A 19572-nucleotide genomic window follows, 5' to 3' on the forward strand; every position below is an offset into this window, starting at 1 on the left:
TTCCTTTTTCTTTTTTTTTTCTTCTTCTTGTTGTTTTTTTTTTTTCGTCTGCAGAAAACTCCGCAGTAAACTCGAAGGAATCGCGCGGTACGTCGCGGGCACCTCGTACCGCGCCCCTTGCTGCAGAATCTTCGCCAATTGAGTTTTCCGTTGTCACCGACTGACACGACGCCGTCCGCGAATGGTTTCGAAGCGGGTTGTCGAGGCGCGGGACGAGGAAGGCCGAAGGCGACGAGGGGAGCTGAGAAGATAGATTCTGAGGGAGAGAAGAAGGATGAATAGGAGGCGAGACAATGGGGACCGTCGAGATTGCATGCCGAGTTTTCCGAGTAATTAAGCCTCCGTATTTCTCTATATACCCATCCTACGCGTTGTATTATTGTCAAGCTTTTACTTTTTTTCGGGAAGTAATACCACCGGGGTGCGTTATGGCCCAACCGTTGCGTCATACGACCATCCCCGCGTGTTTTCTGTTAAAACGACCGTCGGGAATCCGCTATTTTTCAATCATCTTCATCTTCGAATCGCTGAAAAAAGAAGAAAAAAAAAAGAAACACCAGCGACGCGATGAGAAATATCTCAAACCGAAGGTAACAAGTCGGATGATTTTCATTCTAGCATTTTTCGATAATAATAAGAAGGTCGGCTGCGAAGTTAGCCCCTACATGCCGGTTGTGATTAACCCGGTGACCTGAAAATTGTAATCAAGCTTATATTAGATTAAGCGATCGTTAGCCTCGATCAGAGGAGGGTTCACTTTCTAAACGAGATTAAGCGCGAGATGGATAAATAGAATCCATGGAAAGCTTTACAGGCTCGCGTAACGCATCAACAAATTATATCTAAACCGAATTAACGGTGATTCAAAGTCTTTCTTACCGCGGAGATACCCGAAAGTTAGCGATAGCGATGCGTTTCGTACTCTTTGAAATCTGCGAATGGTAGATTTCTAATGATTCCCGTTGTATACCGTCGACGAAACCTAATTGATAAGTTAATTTGAACGATTGAAGGTAAAGTCAGCGTGAAGCGAGGGGCGCGATGGAAGTCGGGGGAGGGTACGGCCTTCCGCTAAGTGACCAATAATATATTGCGTTTGACCGCAGGAAATTCAATTTCGAGGAAACGGCTATAAGGGCGGCGCGGGACTTTCCTTGGGTCCACGGCGACATTCTTGTCTGTATTTCAACCGCCGTCGTATAAACCTACCGAGGCAAGAACCGGGAAAAGACTGATTCACTCTTCCGCGATACTAGCGGCGACCAAATAGCATTTAGCCTAAAAGCAAACGCGGATTCGGAAGGAAGTCCGAATTGATCACCGGGATTACGTTGACAAAGTGGAACCTAGTTTCCCACTATATGCCGCTCCTCGAGCCTCTTTGTCCTTTCCGATTGTGAGTCAGGTGATTTCTTCCCAAAAGAAATAACGGGATAATTAGGTGCTCGAGTGCGATTATGATTCCATTCATTCTTCTTCGCTAACTTTTGTTTCGTTTTTCCATTTTGTTCAAGTAATTCATATTTCCTACGATAAGAACATCGGCCGATTGATACGGTGGATGACAGTCCGGTAGTAAATTGGTAAAATGTCGCTTGGTATAGTTAAGTGTTGAACGTAAATTCGATGACGCGTTATAGCCAAAGCTTATCATATTTTTTATCGTCAAAAGTTCCAGGAAACCTTTCGCCCGGGTCATAATTGCACGAGACGATGTATAAAAGGCTGAGTCGAAGAAGTGCATTCAACAGACGTAATCAGAATGTCTTGGAAAGTAATAACGATAATCTTAATCTTTTGCACAGTTGCTCGAGCTGCCGGTAAGTGAAAGAGTTTTCCGAATTTCTCACTCGTCGTCTGGCTGGAAAGTTTATCGATATATTCGCCTCCCGCAGGTTCAAATGAAACCGATTGCGAACCCGGAAAGGTATGGCTACCTTGCGGATCGGCTTGTCCAGCGGATTGCCAAAATCCCCTAAGATTTTGTCTCAAGGTCAGAATTCCAGTGTTTGAAAAATACTTCGGTATGCCGTCGTTATTACTCCTATTCTGATTCGAATTTTTTTCCAGCAATGCGTGCCAGGTTGTTTCTGCCCGTTTCCATACCTATGGAATGAAAAGTTACAAAAATGCGTGCCTTTCTTCTTCTGCGCATTCACTGGTTTGACATGGTGAAAAAAATCCACGATTCGTCAGCGCTACATTTCCACTTGTATTTCGATTAATCCAAGTCCAACTGTAACGAAATAATGATCTTTAGTCACAAATAAATACAAATATTTCCCGACTGGCGTGTGTATAACTCGTTGAATTCACTTTTCAAAGTCGGACTTGATAACGGAAGGTACGAACGTGCGACAAGTTAATTTCACATGGAAGTGCAGTTTTTTCGTACGAGGTCGTATTTACTCGTAATCAAGAAGGTGGGGTATATTGACTCAATGTTTTCTTTTCATCGTAGTAAATTAATTACGATTCGGAGCATACCCATACCTCTTACGTACGGTATGAAAAATGGGTCAAGGTCACACACATCGGCAAGGTTAATTTTCCGAGGTATTTAAATGATAGCGTGAAGAAATTCGCGGATCATTCGTCGTATCGAATGACGGTGTGAGGATGTCTAAAATCGTAGTGCTGTTTCTGGTCGTTTGCTTGATTTACGCAGTCCGTAAGTTGATCGTATTCTACTTTCTCATTTCCCCAAAAATACAGAAATGAGTGAACTAAAGTAATTGGACGAGAAAAAAATTCGGATTTTTTTGCAGGAGCCCAATCGCCGTGCACCATCGGAGAGGAATACAGTAATTGCGCACCAGCTTGTTACCCGACCTGCACGGATCCGAGCCCCACCTGTAAAGAACCAAACTCGGTCAGTGAATAGTCCCGATCAAGATTCTTTCGATTTCTGTCACGTCTGATTTTCATTACAGATATTTCAGGGGTGCAAGAGATCCTGCGTTTGTAAATCTGGTCTCGTGAGGGACGAACGTTCGAAAAGATGCGTTCGCCCATCGCAGTGCTCGATGGAAAAGGATCGCCGGCTTACAATTTGACAATCGGAATTTTGAAGATCGGAAGCGAGTCGCGCGATATCGGATCTCGCTTAATTTTCAGCAACAAATCAACGAGTGAACGTGCAACGCTCTACGACGCTACATTTTCACCTGTTGAACGCGTATTTTCAAGTAAAACGAATACATTCTAGCTGTTGAATATTAAACATAAGCAGTTCTCGATCCCGTGTTTATTGCGTCTGTAGCTATAAATGGCGCTGAATCGACGACAATGAACTTGAAACTGCGCCTTCGTAGAAACTGGAGGTAACTAGAGCACCGAGTGAAGCGATATCGTATCTCATTTATATATGTATACGCATTTACACCTGACTCGCTGTACGTACGGTATCGCTGCAAGGCTGATGTCACGCAAATATTTGCCTGTATATCTATGCAAACGTGTAAACGCTCGTGAATATTATTCATCCGAGGTGTCATTGACGCGCGCGAAATAGACGAGCGTATAATGATCGTTATTGCGTATACATGTAAAACTAGAAGAAGCTCGTAAGTGGTTTATTTTTGGTTGGTGAGATTTAATCCGATGACATTTTAGAATGCCTACGTTTCCCATACATATTTGGTCTAAATTATACAGCTGTTATACCGCAGACTATTATTTCCAAGCAACTTTTGCGTCGCAAAAAGAATTATCGTACCTTTTCCTCCGTGTCACGTGTGAATTCAAATACAAATTTTTAGATAGCGTTACCATTATTTCACGCCAACCATTTTCTTCACGCCGTCATCGAAATGAACGTCATTGAATCATTGTAGAATAGAAAAATTTCTGAAATAGATTTTTTCCTCCCATAATTTCAATTCCGTAGAAAAATATCGCTCCAGTTTTACTTCCACACAATTTCGAATATTACCAATAATTCCAAAAATAGAACGACGCAGATAATGAAACATCGTAAAAAATTTATCGCAATTGAAAAAATATGTAAATGAAAAACAGAAAATAAATAAACGAACAACATTGCAAATATCATGATTTGAATGCTAAAAACCAGAACTATTCGTGATAATGCATTGAATTCATTCGAGTTTTACAATTACGAGATAAATAAGCGGGTACCAGGTTATTCCTGGCCTAGATTAGTCTTGCTTAAATACCAAATGCAACTCCCATGGTTCGGCACAATAAGTGGCGACACAAAGATTTCCAACATGTTGCGATTTACTTTGACAGTGTTCCTACTCATTTCTCTGACGTACGCCGCAGTACCAGCAGGTAACCCTCGAGCGTAATAGCGCAAGTTTTCACTGTAGAAATCGAATGAAATCGAACGACAAATAATTATTGAAATAATATTTTCAGGCGGAAGACCTCCGCGCTGTGCTCCTGGAGAAATATATTCGGAATGTGCACCGTGTGACAAGAGCTGTGATAATCTTGATCCAGCTTGCACCAAAGTAAAATAATAATAGCTGTATAGTAAAAAAAAAAATCATTATTCCATACTTCTTGAAATAATAAAAATGTTTTCCTTTTTTTTTTTTTATTTCTTTTCTTTTCAGCAATGCCGAATCGGATGCTACTGCAGAGAGGGCTACGTCCGAAATTACAACAAACAATGCATACCACAGTACATGTGCTGATTCGAAGCATCGTTCCAATTTCTTTACGCCAGTCCGATTGGCCGATAAAAATATGAAATAACAACGCAATAAAGAGAAATCATGAAAAGAAAAAAGAGATAGTACAAATATTTATATCCCCCGTTATTTCCTGAGTAAATTTCAATCGCAAAACTAGATATTAGTGTCCCAGATGATAAGCCAATAGGTGGAAAGTGCACTTGTTATTGGTCAAAGCAAAATGACGTTAATGTAAACGGAATGTACGTACGTAAAGCAAATTTCCGCAACTTTTTCGTTACGCAAAAGCCGGATAGTATGGGTATAAAGGTTGATATTGGAACGCTGTATCGTCAAACGGAACTTTCATTCCTCAAACATGTTGCGTTTGGCGATCGTCCTGCTCTTTCTGTCTTCGTTGGCCTACACCAATGGTAAGTAGTACGTGATCATCGAATAGAATTCACCGTATGCACCGGTAATTATGCGACGAACAAATTTCCAGGTGGAGACCAGTGTAAGAGTGGCGAAGAATGGTCGGATTGCGCACCGTGTGACAGGAGATGCGACAATCTTAATCCAATTTGCACCGCGGTAAGCACTGCACAGACGAAGGCAACAAAAGTGATCAACGAGTTGGATGTACATCAACTTTTTTAGACGTTATCTGATTTCTTTTTTTACAGGTGTGTCGAGTGGGCTGCTATTGCAAAAAAGGCTACGTTCGCGATAAGTGCGAAAATTGTATACCTGAGGAAGACTGTTGCTGAATCGTCAAATTTTGCGGTATCATAATATTCGATAACTAACAAACAATTGATGTCGTAATAACAAATAAAGAGAGTTCGAATAATTTGATTAGTCATGCATTCACTCAGTCCTGCGGAGAGTTTGGAGAGTTGAACAATGTTATCCCCGTCGTGGCGCAAGATAAATATATCATCCCCTTCCACGATCGTACCATCTTATATAAAAAGACAACAACAATTTATCAACACAGCTGAATAATCTTGTACTAAACTATAAATAAGTACCGACGTTGAAACTCATTTCGAGTCACTAAAAGAATTAACTTTTCCTTCGAAACATAGACCATCGACAACATGCGATTCGCCGTTGTTACACTCTTCTTATTCGTTTCCTTGACGTGCGCCACGGACGATGGTAAGAATTTTCATCCATGTTCGTGTTTTTATCTCGGATCTCGATAAGTAATGGATATAAAAGAGATATTCAAATATCCGCTCGGATGCCGATACGGTATACCTTACTAACGATATTGAAGATCTCATTCATACTTCCAGCTGAGAAGAATTGTGGGAAAGGCGCGAAATGGTACGGCGGCCCGAATGTTTGCAAACCGTGCGACCAAAACTGCAACGGGCCACCCATATTTTGCCCCGCTGTTAGTATAAAACCGTCGGGGAATCACTGGGCAGGATCTAACGTTCTTTTTTTTTTAGATTTGTCAACCAGGGTGCGGCTGTCTACCGAATTACAAGCGTGTCAATAAAATGCTCTGTGTACCCGAAAAATGCTGCCCGACTGCTTAATTCTTCTACTCCTATGGTCGATTGAATTTCGGATCGTCATTCCAATTATAACGCCTGTAACAATTAAAATGAAATGAACACAATTGAACGTTAAATAGCGCGATGAGTCTGTAATTATTCATCCAACCCAATCTCACCTGTTGCTCTGCAGAAAAGCTTAATTTAGCCTCGATTCGGTTCTGAAAAACATCCGCATAGATGATAAATGCCGATCGCCTAACTTCGCTTGAGCAAACGATCGGTGTCGTGAGAAACGCTTGAAAAAATTCAGAAATTAAGCTATACGAGCATACGCCGAATAGTTTCGCGCATAAGACTTGAAAAAATTAAATACTGTATCTACGCGGCAGGTAAGACGAGTGTTTTATCAATTCGACATTCGATACAAGAACTTGACGTTGAGGAACTATTTCCATCGTTCAAGGTGTGCGTGTAGAGAAGGTGTACCGAAAAGCGAACATCCAATCCTCCGCGAAACGATAAGATTCAAATAATTTGTCCGTCGTTTTTTACCTTGGTTTCCCGCATGCTGGATCATCGACAATAACATGTTAACTATTATCATCAAGGCGCAATACGGAAATTCTTGTTTTCCTCAAACAGGTAATACAAAGGAAATAAATAAATCGCCATCGTCCAGCTGAATAAGCTCAGATTAGCAAGTATATAGTATCGATTTCGAGCTCTGTTATCAGTCATCGAGCTACTGTTACGCCGATTATTACACAATCATGATTATGTTGCGATTTGCCGTTGTTCTGTTCTTTTTCGTCTGCTTGACATACGCTACGGAGCATGGTAAGCTGTTTGAGTTTTCATGAAATTTCTATGAATAATTTGTACAATTACCGGCATCGTTAGAAAATTCTACGTGTATGCAATATCTGCGTAACCGAGTAAATATTTTCAGAAGACGACCACTGTTGTGACAAGGGTGAGCGATGGTACGATTGCGGAACATGCGAGTTGCGTTGCGGCGAAGAACCTCAACCTTGTACCGATGTAAGTAAAACCAGTCGAAATGATTCAATGTAGAAATATCGAGTGTTAATCACGGTAGGGTCTAACGTTAAATTTTTGTTTTTCAGGAATGTAAAAAAGGGTGTATGTGTAAGGAAGGTTACAGACGTAACTGCAACAATCGCTGCGTACCCGAAAAATGCTGCCCTTATTACCCGAGTGGTTGAGTTACAGTCTACAATCAAAGAGTCCTGCCACAAATGACCTACCTACACGACACCTTCTATTCATCCCTCGAGACCAAAGTTTCAGCTCACAACCTCTACGTGAAAATCATGAGCTTATTTCTCGGTGCTACTCGCCAAACCCCAAATTGTTATTACAGAAGAATTTTCTCCTTCGGCCAAAGGTTGCTGAAAAGTAACCGATGAAATTTGTATCGTGTCAATTTTACCGCGATTCTTCTGTGTGTAAAAATAAAAAAAATCTTCATACCCGTCGGTGAACTCGTTGTTTTATTGCTGTACACGTATTGATTTAAATATCTCAAAGATAAACTTTGCGACCGTTAAACGTTTATGCACATCGAAGTGCATCGTGCATAATGAACGAAAGCTGCTGATAACGCACGTATATCGGACGAGGTAAACGAGCGAGAACGCTGTAAACAGCTGGGGAAAACGAGAAATCAGGTATATAAGCTCTCGCCACTTAGTATTGTGCACATGATTTTCAGCCAACCTTAGAAAATGTTGAAATTGTTCGCGGCGGTACTTCTCTTCGTTTCGATCAGCGCCATAGCTGAAGGTAAAAATGTCAAGTGTGTCAATTTGTACTATACTCGCTAAATGATCTCACGAATTAATCCACAGGTGGTGCGAGCCCATCGTGTCCACCTAATCAGGAATATTTGCAGTGCATGAGATGTGATCAAACCTGCGGGAGTCCTCCTATGTCCTGCACAGCGGTAAGTTCAACCGAAAATTCTGCAATACCAAAAAAAAAGGATCGTTCATTCTAACGTCGATGAATTTTTTTTCATTTTTTCTGAACCTCAAGCAATGCGTACCAGGATGTTCCTGTATAGATGGTTACGTGAGAACCAGGGATACCTCTTCACCCGGATGTATTTCTCAAAGAGAGTGTAACAGAAGATTAGCATATGGACCCAAGAAGCCGTGTCATTAGGATCCAGAGAAGACGTTTCCAAAGACTTAAGTTCCGATCACGCAAATCCATACGATTTCCAAGGGAGGTATCAATTGTTGAATTTACACTCTTCGATGAGACTCCGATCGAATGAAGAAATTGGTTTCGATCGAGGACTTGACGAGTTGGATTCTTGACCAATTATCCAAAGCTATTTTCTCTTTTTATGTATAAAAAATTCGATTACATAATAAATTTCAAATGTCCGAGCAAACAAAAAACTTGGAGTATTTGACCCCCTCCCTCTTCTATTGATTATATTTTTTTATCTAGACTCGGGGGAAAAGTTACGATACGAAATTTTTTTTATCACCATGTAACAAAGTGATAGAAGCATAGATATGTTGAACTATGATAGAACTGTATTTTTAGACGACCAAATATTTAATAATAAACGTCAATTACATATATCGGCCACGGTAAATGATGAAGGACTTTTCAAACACCTGGGCAAACCCCGAAAACCTATAAAACTTGTTGCTCAACAATTCTTTTCCACAATACTTTTAGACCTAGTCGTAAAATGTCGAAAATAATTGCAGTCGCACTCCTATTCGGTTTAATCAGCACATACGTTCCAGGTAAGATAAAAGTTGCGTCATTTTTTTTTTTTGTTGTTTTTCCTTTTGGTTACAAAAAACGAACAACATGGGACTGACTAATGTAGTTGATAAAAAAATCCACAGGTGGTTCGGCCGATCCGTGTCCACGTAATGAAATTAGTTTAGAATGCAAGGGATGTGATCAGTACTGCGGACAAGGCCCTCAATATTGTACAAAGGTAACAAAACCATCCTAAAAATTATTTTACCCGCACTAACTATATTACAGTAATTATCCGTGCGAAATGTGAGCGATTATTTTGATACCGAGATCTTTGATTCATCATTCAAGATATGCACACCCGGATGTTCCTGCAAAAAAGGATACGTGAGGAGTAAGGAATATTCAAACAGATGCATTGCACCAGAACTTTGCCGCCAGATTATTTCGCAATCCCCGGAAATGCAGACGACCGAACATAAAGTTACAAAGGATAAGAATCGTGACGATGAAATTAAAATTGGTCTCATCTAGACGTTAAGTTTGTTAAATTTTAAAGAAAATCCACTCGACATTGTTTTTACCTGATTCAATTTTCATTTCAAGTTGTTTGTTCAACAACGGAAGAATCGAATGAACAATAAACGGTTGCTGTAAAATTATTTGCACATTTGCTTCTTGCCGGGTATTAAGCAATAACATCTTGACCAACAAAAATGAAAATTTCAAACTTCCGACGTTTTTTTCTCCATTTTATCATTCGCTGGATACATTCATCATTGGTAATTCGATTTTTTTCAAATGTTGGTTGAGACGTTATTGTATAATACTTCCAAATAAAGTAGCGGTGAAATAATAGCGATTCTCCATCGTGATACATATCGATAAATATTATCTGAATATATTCATTCAGTCTCCGGATTCAGACAAACGAAGAAGGATAAAAAAGAAGCACATTCGAAGATCTCGCGGTAGTAAGTGAAACAACGTCAAGATGAAAGTTCCGCATTTATTTTCATCCGTTCTTTGGGTGTTCCTCGTCATCTGTGAGTATTCGAAAATGAACAATAACACCATGGATTTAAAACTCGAAAACGACGATTTCCGTCCACCGCTCCTTCGAAAATATTCTTTGAACTTTTCTTTCGATCGCCAGTTAGTCAGACGGTGATTTCCTGCCCACCAAATCAGACGGCGACGAATTGCGAACCGTGCGATGAATTGTGCAGCGGCGATCCACACGCGTGTTTCTTTGTAATTATCACAATTGATGAAGAAAATGATCGAGCGTCGTTCGAAACAATTCATCGCGAATGACGAGTTTAAATCTTTTTTTTTTCAGCTCTGCCGTACGGGACCCGTGTTTTGCGAATGTGATACCGATTTTTACCTCGTCGATGGGACTGACAGATGTGTCAGAAAAGAGGACTGTCCAAAGGCATCCTCGTGTTGAAGGTTCAAATCGATCGGAGAATTTGACGTTAACGGATAAGTATAACGACGCCGATCTCGCGTATTGAATAATTAATGAAAAAATTTCGTTCATCTGGTGTAATGATTAAATTGAATTACTACTTTGAAGTCTTTGGGTAATATGATCGTGCAGCTGCAGGATGTAGTTTAATATAAGCCTCATACCTAAACGTCAAATTAATCGCATGACTGAATATCTTTATTAATTAAGGATGCGGTTAATAACTTGGCTGGATCACACTCCCCCAAAACTGTGAGATGAGCCGAGCCTCTCGGTATAACTTCCAAAACTGGGGCTCGTCATAAAGCAATTTGTCGTTAATAGAATTTAACGGCACTTCACATTATATATCAAACGAAAATTATAACCAAGTAGGAATTCGAAAACTCAGATTACACGACGCTCGCCGATAACTCGTTCGATATATCCACCGATACAATTTCAGCGGCGCACGCGAAACGATCGCGTCGTAATTCAGGAGAATCGTGCTATTTGGCTCGCGTCGTAATAGATATAAAAACGTGAATAAAAATAAAGTAAAAAAAAAGAAACGAAACGAAAAATTGAATACGTCCAGGTGAAAGTTGGAACAAAGGAAATTGTCAGCGTGACTTAATATTCAATATGTGTAGGCACTGAAAGGATATTGTAGAAATAAACAGAAATAAAAACGAAATAAACGAGGATATTCCGCGCCTTGTGTCGATCGTTTCGACAAGATGTTGCCAAAGCGACCATTCGTGGCATCTGAGGATCCCTGTACACCCTACACCGTATACCTATACTTCGGCAGAGTACGAGCTCTGCACATCCCTTTCTTCCCCGGAATGAATATCGACAAACGAACGATGGTACAACGGTGCGCTTTTCTTCGAGCGACTCACAATCCTCCGTGTTTCGTGATTTGATCGAATTATCGAACAATTTCAGCGACTAAAAATCACTCCCCGCCCTCGTTCCGAATCTATTTTTTCTTTTCGGGCAAAAAAATTATTTCAGGGGAGAAGAATATACGGTGTTCGCGTACATGGCACGCGCTAGGCCAGAATTCCGATCGTATTCTTTCGATTCAACGATTCGTTTTCACCCCTCTCATTGTCAGAATTATCTCTTTATCGGGAGCGGAATTTCAGTCGAATTAAAATACTGTACGATGTATGGGATTCGAAAGTTGACGAGCATTTTCACCCTCCCTCGCGTCGTTTCCAATTAAAACTTGTTTGCTATAGAATAAACGTTCATCGGCTAACGACAGCCAAATTTCATGAGTCGGCTGTTGTTGGTCGTTTTTAATCACGACGGTTCGCGTTGTGAGACCAAAAAATTTCTGTCTTCTTACAGAAAAGTGTTTTGTTCCTCGTACACTCCTTGTACTCGACGTCCCCGCGCCCGTTTTCAACCTACAATTCCCACATTATTATACCCGCTCAGCTGTGGGAGAACTCCGCTAATGATTTTTATTGTTCGACGCGACTTTACCCTAAATTTTTCTTCAATTAAATACGCGAAAAGTTTATTATTTTATTTGTTTGTTTATTCAGTTTTGTTCACCGATAGCCGAATCATCTCGCGACAGGACGCAATTAAATTTGCGATTTCGTTTACCGTGTGAAATAAAAAATATGCTCGACTAAGTGGAAAAGAAAGTCGAATGAAAACGTGCGAGGGAAACAGGAAAAAAGAGAAAAACGAGAAATTGAAAACAAACAAAAAAAAAAAAAAAATCAAAGAGTTTTGAAAGGCGGATTCTGGCAGCGAAATTATCTACCCGTCCCGTACGGTTGCCGGCCAGCTTCCGTTTGACCAAAACTGTTATCAGGGTAGAGGCGAAATTCGGAGCATATTTGGGTCCAAGTTTCCGGTCGACTGCCTCAATGTGCCTGTCCGATAAAATAGAGCGGCTACCGGCCAGAGACAATGCACCTTTTGAAGTGGACCCCGAGGGGAATGTTTTCGATAGGAAGGGCATAGCTTTTACGTTGCCTGGTTACTACTTGCCGTCGACTCCCCGTACGGCAGGGCTCAATTAAATTTCTACTTGATCGAAATTAAGCCTCGGTTATCTGAAAATGATCCTGCACTCCGAATGACGACCGTGAATAACGCATGTGCGATTCGGAACAGCGAATGTCGCGAACACAGAATATTTGGTGAAAGAAGACAGAAAAGGCGAAATCTTAAGGCTCCCATCGGGCCGTACGCCTCTGAGGCTGCAGTAAAAATGCACAACTAGTTTGCGGTGTGCCAGACCGTAGGCGTACAGCGCGAGTCGATACTCGTGGAGTATCGATTTGAAAGGGAAAAAGAGCAAAAATGAAATTCGAATTCATTCCGTTATCGTTCGTAACTGAATCTTGAACCGTGGTTCAGAATTTTGGAAATTCCGAAAGCCGAGAATAGAGAATTTTTCGAATAGTTCGGGCTCGGAATAAAAAGTCAAGCCTCGTTGCATAAAATTCGACGGATTCGCGAGTGAGGTAAGGTGCGATAAGAATTTCGTTGTAAAAATTCACGTCCGGGATTTTTACGTCTCGAACGATTAAGTTGATGAAAGAGGCGTTTTAACGCGAGTACACGTAAGCCCCATCCCCCCGTTTTGACTACGGGGTGTCGGAGCCGACGCAATGGTTCTGCAGCTGAGGAAAGTGCAAGTGGTTTACAGTTTACTGCCTCAGGGATGGCCGCGAAATTTTAATCCACTTTGAATAACGAGGTGGCGTTCACGCCATAAACACGAAAACCGTAAAGCTGTCTTGCATACCAAATCGACTTGAAACTCCCGATGGTCTCCGCGCGCATTACCAATTTCTTATCGTTCTACCGCGATACGTTGGGTACAACCCGAATTTCAGATACACGCCAAGTTTACATTCGTCATCCGCATGTTTCGTTACACCGAAAAAAAAAAAAAAACGCGTCATCCAACGAGCACCGCGATACAAACTAGGTATCTATGTATAAGATTCGAGTGTCGTCTCCTCAATGCCCTTATACCCGATAGAAATGAACTTTAATTTATAGCCGGTCGATTTCTCCCATCTGTGGAGAAACAAAGAAGCTCGCAGAGGGTGGTAAGAGTTTGCCGGATCGCTGGAGGGACTCGTCTGAGACCGTAAAATCTTTTATTACTTTCCATTGGAAATTAATTGAAGAGATAGACGAACATCCTCTAAAAACCAATCCCCAACATATCACCCTGTACGTCTGCGATATCGTAAAACTGGGAAAAACTTCCACCTATCCAAAACGTGGAACCACCGCGATGTTTAATCTCCACGAGCGCGTCGAGGATTTCAATTGTTCCGAATTCTCGTTACAATTCCTCGCGGCAAAGTCATTCGAGAACGCAACAATAATTTAGTTGTCGTTGGTCAGTAGTGGAAGATCGGTAATACCGAGTCAAGTGTCGTAATCTTTATTGCGTCTCGTTGGTCATTCGTTCCGCTAGATATTATGAGACTTTTCTCGCGCTCCGTACAGCCGGACATATTTTACAACCTGCAACGTTACGAGTTTCACCTTCGCCTGTACGTACCATGGTGTTTTCATACGCATTAAAATACACGTATGCACATATTATAGTTTACGATGGATCAACTTGCACTCGCATGCCAATATCACCCTTCCCCGTAGTTTCTGCAGCAGCTGCAGTTAGCAACGTAGATGATATCGGTGCGCGCTCATACCGCAGCTAGGAGTTAAACGATCGCATTATACGTACCTAATATTTTGCAAGTTTTCCACATGCACACGATCTGTAACCATACGCCACGCCTACGCAAGGTTTCATAAATTGGTGATGTAAGTCCCGCGATGCAGCGCTAATCTCCCGCTGCTACGCGACTGCCGCTACTACCTCAATTTTTTTACATCCGTCGATGATAATTAATCCTCCGCGTATTCGGATCTATGGAGAAATTGCGTGTAAATTAGCTCCGATAAGGCGTGGTACAAAATCGTCGAGTGCAACGGTGCGTTTACTCGTAGTAAAATTTATGCGAGTCGAGTAGCAGTCGGATAGAAAACCTCAATGAACAGAGGTACGGTGATCTATAGCTGTGTCTCTATAAATCGTTGAAGTGACGTTAATAACGCAGAGGTCTGATCTGAAAGTAATAATTTTTATCCTTGGACCATTTTAATTAGATCTCGTCGAGGATCGCGTGATCTTCGATCTCCCGCACTCGATTAATCCACGATATTCATAACGGTCGCGCGGATCAAGTACGGGGATAAATCACGCGTGATCCACGCAAGAAAAGTATAACACGACGCGAACGTTGAGTTTCCGCTTCGCAAATTTTGACAAAGTCAACGAAAGTTACGGGAAATGGTGTTCCGGTTCGGCGGTGTATCCGATTTATACCGCCGTTGTTTCTCGAATCTCGGTCCATATCTGCCGATTTAAGGCATTCCATGTATGTACGTATATTCAACCTACGGGGCCGAGTGCCGCGACAGATAGCACGAAACATATAGTTGCATTATACATACGACGTTGTCGTGTAAAGCGCGATCGTAAAATCATTTTCCTATGTAGTTTAGATATTCAGTAGATAAGCTCGGTATTTAAGTATAATATACGTCCGAGCTTACGGTGATATTTTCTCAACCTGCGGTGTAAAATTCATATTACAGAGATGGAGAGATGGAAGTCGAAGGTGTACAACGCGCGCACGGCGCAGCATAATGCATCGCGTCAACGCGCGCCTATAAGTCGCCTTGGACTAGTTCGAGTTCATAACCCTGCGAATAAGCGACAGCACCTATCCGCCTGTACGTCGAACACCTGAATTCCCGTCCTGCACCGCGGGATCGGACCCTTCGATTCACCTACTGATAAAATTCAAAGCCATCCGCAGCGAGTCCGATCCCATTTCGGTCAACGGTCAATTTTTCCAGTTTCGGCGATCTCTTCGCCACTATTGTCTTTCGCCACGTGCTCGTCCGAACCAAAGAGATAAATAGGAGTTCAACGGATCTTTCGTCGCTTTTTTTACAGCGACAAACAACTTTTTGGCTTACTTCCAATACAAAGTAGGTCATAACGACGATACGCGGATCGTTAGTGGACACTGACACCGATGGAAGTACATTGGAAAGAAGAATACTGAAAGTAACGAAAATCTGCAACTTCGGTCTCCGCGGACTATCGAATTTGAATAAATTCTCATGCGGAATATCGAGCCAACACCGTTCGAAAACCGACGAGTCATATAGGACACGCGAACCAAATGTAAGCCTGTATAAAGATAAAGAAATTTTGTATTATCTTAATCTACACGTGCATCGATTTGTGGAAAGTCCGATACGCGAACGTTTGTCATCTGCAATTGGTCGTTTGGGTGTCTCCCCCGTCCACCCCACCCCCCTCCCCGAAGAAACGAAAATATCATTTTCATTGCTTTCAAATTTATGGGTAGAAAAACGTAATTCTACGTTCTCAAAAAATCGTAATAGTCAGCGTATACAGCAAAGTATCTCGACAAAGTACCGCATAGTTCTACGTTCTATGCATATCCGAAAATTTATAGGGTATATTTAACATAAAAAGTAGGCGCTCACATTCGCCGACTGGCGTAGCAAACTCCCTAGCGGATCTGCGAAGGAATTCGGTAAATTTCGTGTTTTTTCCTCCCGAATAATTATCAGCAATTTATGTCTCTCCTCCTCAAAGGTGATCGCATCCGATATTCGAAAACGAAGTACATGCTCGCTTGCTCTGACCACTCGTACTTGCGTATACTGCAACGCTATTCATAATGTAGGTACGTACGAACGTAGTGAAAAGTAAATGGAAACGTGCGGAGTTGCTGACATTTTCGCGTCTATTTTCCGCCTTTCACTGAGCTATAAACGGCTCGAGATTCGATCTTTCACTTTATATAAATTACAAACGTCACCATTATCCTAATTGTTGCATACCCGTGTGGTATATTATTTCCAGTAGCGGTCGAGCGTTATATCATAGGTTGCGAGTGGATTAAATAGGGATAAGTAAACGGCCGCGACGATCTGAAAAATCATTCGATGGGAAACGCGATCCGTCGACAATTTAGAAGCCGGGAAATTGTCGGCGGACCGATTGATGATTTCCCATCGGCGCGGATCTCTACGAGGCGAAACCGCGACAGCTGGGTCATCCGACAAACAACTGGCGACTCCGATCGCCGTTCGTCCGCTATTTTTATTTTTTTCACTTTTTAAATATTTTCATCCGCGTATACGTCGAGCGATAAATAATGAACATTGCATCGCATCGTTTACACGTTGCATTAAAACGGTGTACGTAGAACAACGAGCCATCAGGGGTGAAAAAGTATAACTAAAATTTATATCGTACGCTGAGCGAGTTCGCGCGCTCTGCGTACAACGCGCGTATAGTTTGTGATGAATAGATAAAATTTGTCAGTTTCCACAGCGGTGCGAATTTATCGTCCGTCCGTATCGATTTCAATTTTCCGCGTTAAATGCGCGACTTCCGCCGTGCACTTTGTTATTTGCGTCAAGGTTCTCCGGATGAAAATTTCTAAACTACAGTCGTCGTACGCGCCTTGCACGTAACGCGCAATTCGCTCGTCGCTCGTCGATCGATCGATCGATTGATATTCTTATCGCGGGAACGACAAACGCGAGATAATTTCAAATGAGAAATCCTTACACCGTATACACACGCGCGCCCGCGATGCGGCATTCGCCGTGCAATAATACCCAATAAACTATGGAATCCGTACGATGGGGCGAAATCATCCCCCGTTAATGCCGAAATAATGACTGGGGTGGCAACATTCGAGTGTACCCTCCGATGCTACGCGAGTGTATGGAACAAATTTTATATATACGTACATACATAGAACTATCCGTCGCGAAGCTGGAAACCCCGCGGGTAGCTTCTGGGGCCTTTTTCGGGGGGATGAAAAAAAAAAAAAGGGAAAACGGGGCAGAGAGTAGGAGGCTGGCGGGAGCCCCGCGTCAATCACGATGGCCGGCTGCGAGTATACACGTATACGTGTGTACACGGAGGCTAAGCGGGGAGAAAAATCACAGCCCCGAAACCGGAGCTGTTAACTTTTCTGATGGAACCATTTGTATGCAGATTTTTTCCTGCACATTTTTTACGCCTCGGTCACTGGCGGACCATCGCGCCGCTGCGTCGCGGCATCGTGCCCACTTTTTAAAATCTGCAACGCCGAGAATATTGATCGATTATCGATGTATGTATTATTCTCCTACGTCGGACGGAGAGAGAGAGAGAGGGACAGACGCGTGCGTACGTCGAGGGCCGTGAAAATTTGCGATACTTTGAATTCTAATGCGCGATGAGAGGAGTCGTGCGACTCCAAAAAACCGTAATACGACATCGAAAGTATCTAGCCGTAAACCTACCCACGTACCTATATACCTATATATGTATACATGGAATTCATTATACGAAACGACTGCGACTGTAGAGGGGTCATTTTGTGGGTGGATCAATCCTTCCCCATTTGCATCCCGCTTTGACTAAAACTCGTGCGCGTACAGACTCGCTGTGTTACGTGTACATGTACAGATTTTCGAGCTGCACAACACACCCTCGAGTTAACGGCTTTTCAAATCGTTAAGCTCTTTACCTACTGCCTGGAGCCATCGCGTCCGTACATACGGCATACATATATGTGCGTATATGTATAGAAATATTTAGTACATGGTATTGCGGGCTTAATTCTGCCAGATTTCGAATCGCAGAAATTACATACAAAATATACCTACGTGGCAGCGTTTCCGCGACCACGATTATACCCGCTCGCTTCGCGTACGTCACGTATGAAAAAATGGAAACCATAAAGTAACGAAAAAAAAAAAAAAAAAACACGTTAAAATCATCAACCCCACGCGGATTTATCCCGGTTTTTGCTTCATTTGTTTATCTTACCGCTTATGGAATGAATATTGTTGACGAATCCACGACCCTAAAATAAAATAAAAAAAAAATAAAAATCCCCCAAATGTTTGCTCTCGAAGCAACGCGAACGCCAAGGGATGATCCGAAACCATCGATCGACGGTCGTCGCTGTCACTTCGTTTTCACTTCTAGTAATTCGAGTTCGGTATTACGGAGGAATTACCCATCAATAGACATGAATGATGTATTCTTTTTCGTTGGACAATTTACAGAACTATTCGATTTCGGTGTTAATTGAGTATGATCATTGATCAGACGTTGCACCGATGTCGAAAAATTGACGTAGAAACAAATCTAAATGAAAATGGAAATAAATTTGAATTTGAAATCGGGTGGACCGCGATTCGAACGAGGTTTGTTGGGTCGAATCGAACAACATGTATGCGATTTCCTGGCAACAAAGGAAGCGAGGATCGAGAGAGTGAGAGGTTGGGCATGGGGTATAACGGGACGAGGAAAGAAATATGGCGAGATACGCGGGGGTCTCGTTTCGTTATGCGTTATATACTGGGGAATACCAAACTATATAAACACACGCCAATTTATATGCAATTACTTTGAAAGAGTAAAGATGGCGCGTTGAATATACAATAAGCATCTTTGCATGTAATGTGCGTATGTGTGTACGTACGTACGTACTGTACGTGCAGGGGCCGCGCAACACCATCTGTACAAATACGAGTTCTAGGTCACGTGTCAAACGAAGGGTTAAATTACATCGAGTTTTAGTAGATATAGGTATGTAATATATGTGCGTGCATATAGCTGTATATGAAGCGAATGAAAAATAAAAGTGGGCCAAGCACGACTCGCGACGGCCCTTAACGCGGAACGTGTTCGAAGAACGGCTAATTGCATCAAATGGCTCCTTGATAAGATAATAAGTGATCTTTACGAGTTTTCTTTTTCCCGCGTGGACCTGAGCCATCGAGTTTGTTACATTATACATAGGGGGAGGGGGAAAAACATCGTACAGGTGTAGATCAGCCCCTCACAAAGGGGTTTGGCGAAAATAACCCTTTTCAAAGCCATTAGGGAATTTCTTACCCCGTTGTAAGGGCTCGCATTCGCTTCGCAGGCTTTAAAAAATCAGAGAAGAAACTTACCGAAGAATGTATAAGGAAGAAAAAAAAAAAGATCTAATGACAAAAGTCTTGGTTCGCACAAGGGTTGAGGTTTGGATGGGGTTTGGATGGGGTAAATAATGTGCAAATTAAAGGGCGTGTCGGTAGCCTCTTTCTTTTC

General features: G+C 42.0%; 4 protein-coding genes and 2 long non-coding RNA genes across 6 annotated transcripts; 5 read left to right on the plus strand and 1 right to left on the minus strand.

Moving 5' to 3' along the window:
• Window positions 1-1672: 1672 nt before the first annotated feature.
• On the plus strand, window positions 1673-4048 carry LOC105685046 (cysteine-rich venom protein 1-like). The gene is made up of 5 exons (XM_012398850.3): window positions 1673-1820; window positions 1896-1993; window positions 2071-2671; window positions 2769-2872; window positions 2934-4048. Exons 3-5 carry the CDS (start codon window positions 2620-2622, stop codon window positions 3054-3056), a joined length of 279 nt encoding a protein of 92 aa, XP_012254273.2. The 5' UTR covers window positions 1673-1820; window positions 1896-1993; window positions 2071-2619; the 3' UTR covers window positions 3057-4048.
• LOC125501409 (chymotrypsin inhibitor Ani s 6-like) lies at window positions 2843-4759 on the plus strand. Its single transcript, XM_048657138.1, has 3 exons — window positions 2843-4296; window positions 4384-4478; window positions 4584-4759. The coding sequence occupies exons 1-3, from the start codon at window positions 4062-4064 to the stop codon at window positions 4662-4664; spliced, it is 411 nt and encodes a 136-aa protein (XP_048513095.1). The 5' UTR covers window positions 2843-4061; the 3' UTR covers window positions 4665-4759.
• Window positions 4760-6869: 2110 nt separating this feature from the next.
• LOC125501411 (chymotrypsin-elastase inhibitor ixodidin-like) lies at window positions 6870-7662 on the plus strand. Its single transcript, XM_048657162.1, has 3 exons — window positions 6870-6994; window positions 7107-7198; window positions 7285-7662. The coding sequence occupies exons 1-3, from the start codon at window positions 6928-6930 to the stop codon at window positions 7381-7383; spliced, it is 258 nt and encodes an 85-aa protein (XP_048513119.1). The 5' UTR covers window positions 6870-6927; the 3' UTR covers window positions 7384-7662.
• LOC125501417 lies at window positions 7655-8382 on the minus strand. Its single transcript, XR_007278989.1, has 3 exons — window positions 8226-8382; window positions 7898-8142; window positions 7655-7827 (listed from the first exon to the last, which is right to left on the minus strand). It is a non-coding gene; the product is annotated as an uncharacterized LOC125501417 (long non-coding RNA).
• On the plus strand, window positions 7825-8579 carry LOC105685050 (chymotrypsin-elastase inhibitor ixodidin-like). The gene is made up of 3 exons (XM_012398853.2): window positions 7825-7963; window positions 8029-8123; window positions 8216-8579. Exons 1-3 carry the CDS (start codon window positions 7906-7908, stop codon window positions 8342-8344), a joined length of 282 nt encoding a protein of 93 aa, XP_012254276.2. The 5' UTR covers window positions 7825-7905; the 3' UTR covers window positions 8345-8579.
• Window positions 8580-9476: 897 nt separating this feature from the next.
• Window positions 9477-15659, plus strand: LOC105685047. The gene is made up of 3 exons (XR_007278987.1): window positions 9477-9954; window positions 10065-10162; window positions 10251-15659. It is a non-coding gene; the product is annotated as an uncharacterized LOC105685047 (long non-coding RNA).
• Window positions 15660-19572: the final 3913 nt, after the last annotated feature.

This window comes from Athalia rosae, chromosome 1 (genome assembly GCF_917208135.1).
Source record: "Athalia rosae chromosome 1, iyAthRosa1.1, whole genome shotgun sequence".
NCBI classification, from domain to species: domain Eukaryota; kingdom Metazoa; phylum Arthropoda; class Insecta; order Hymenoptera; family Athaliidae; genus Athalia; species Athalia rosae.

Coding starts and splice junctions, on each gene's coding strand:
- LOC105685046 (XM_012398850.3), top strand. CDS start 2,620: ATGTCTAAAATCGTAGTGCTGTTTCTGGTCGTTTGCTTGATTTACGCA. Junction 2,672..2,768: donor TTGCTTGATTTACGCAGTCC/GTAAGTTGATCG, acceptor ATTTTTTTGCAG/GAGCCCAATCGCCGTGCACC. Junction 2,873..2,933: donor CCTGTAAAGAACCAAACTCG/GTCAGTGAATAG, acceptor TTTTCATTACAG/ATATTTCAGGGGTGCAAGAG.
- LOC125501409 (XM_048657138.1), top strand. CDS start 4,062: ATGCTAAAAACCAGAACTATTCGTGATAATGCATTGAATTCATTCGAG. Junction 4,297..4,383: donor GTACGCCGCAGTACCAGCAG/GTAACCCTCGAG, acceptor TAATATTTTCAG/GCGGAAGACCTCCGCGCTGT. Junction 4,479..4,583: donor TTGATCCAGCTTGCACCAAA/GTAAAATAATAA, acceptor TTTTCTTTTCAG/CAATGCCGAATCGGATGCTA.
- LOC125501411 (XM_048657162.1), top strand. CDS start 6,928: ATGATTATGTTGCGATTTGCCGTTGTTCTGTTCTTTTTCGTCTGCTTG. Junction 6,995..7,106: donor GACATACGCTACGGAGCATG/GTAAGCTGTTTG, acceptor AAATATTTTCAG/AAGACGACCACTGTTGTGAC. Junction 7,199..7,284: donor AACCTCAACCTTGTACCGAT/GTAAGTAAAACC, acceptor TTTGTTTTTCAG/GAATGTAAAAAAGGGTGTAT.
- LOC105685050 (XM_012398853.2), top strand. CDS start 7,906: ATGTTGAAATTGTTCGCGGCGGTACTTCTCTTCGTTTCGATCAGCGCC. Junction 7,964..8,028: donor GATCAGCGCCATAGCTGAAG/GTAAAAATGTCA, acceptor ATTAATCCACAG/GTGGTGCGAGCCCATCGTGT. Junction 8,124..8,215: donor CTCCTATGTCCTGCACAGCG/GTAAGTTCAACC, acceptor CTGAACCTCAAG/CAATGCGTACCAGGATGTTC.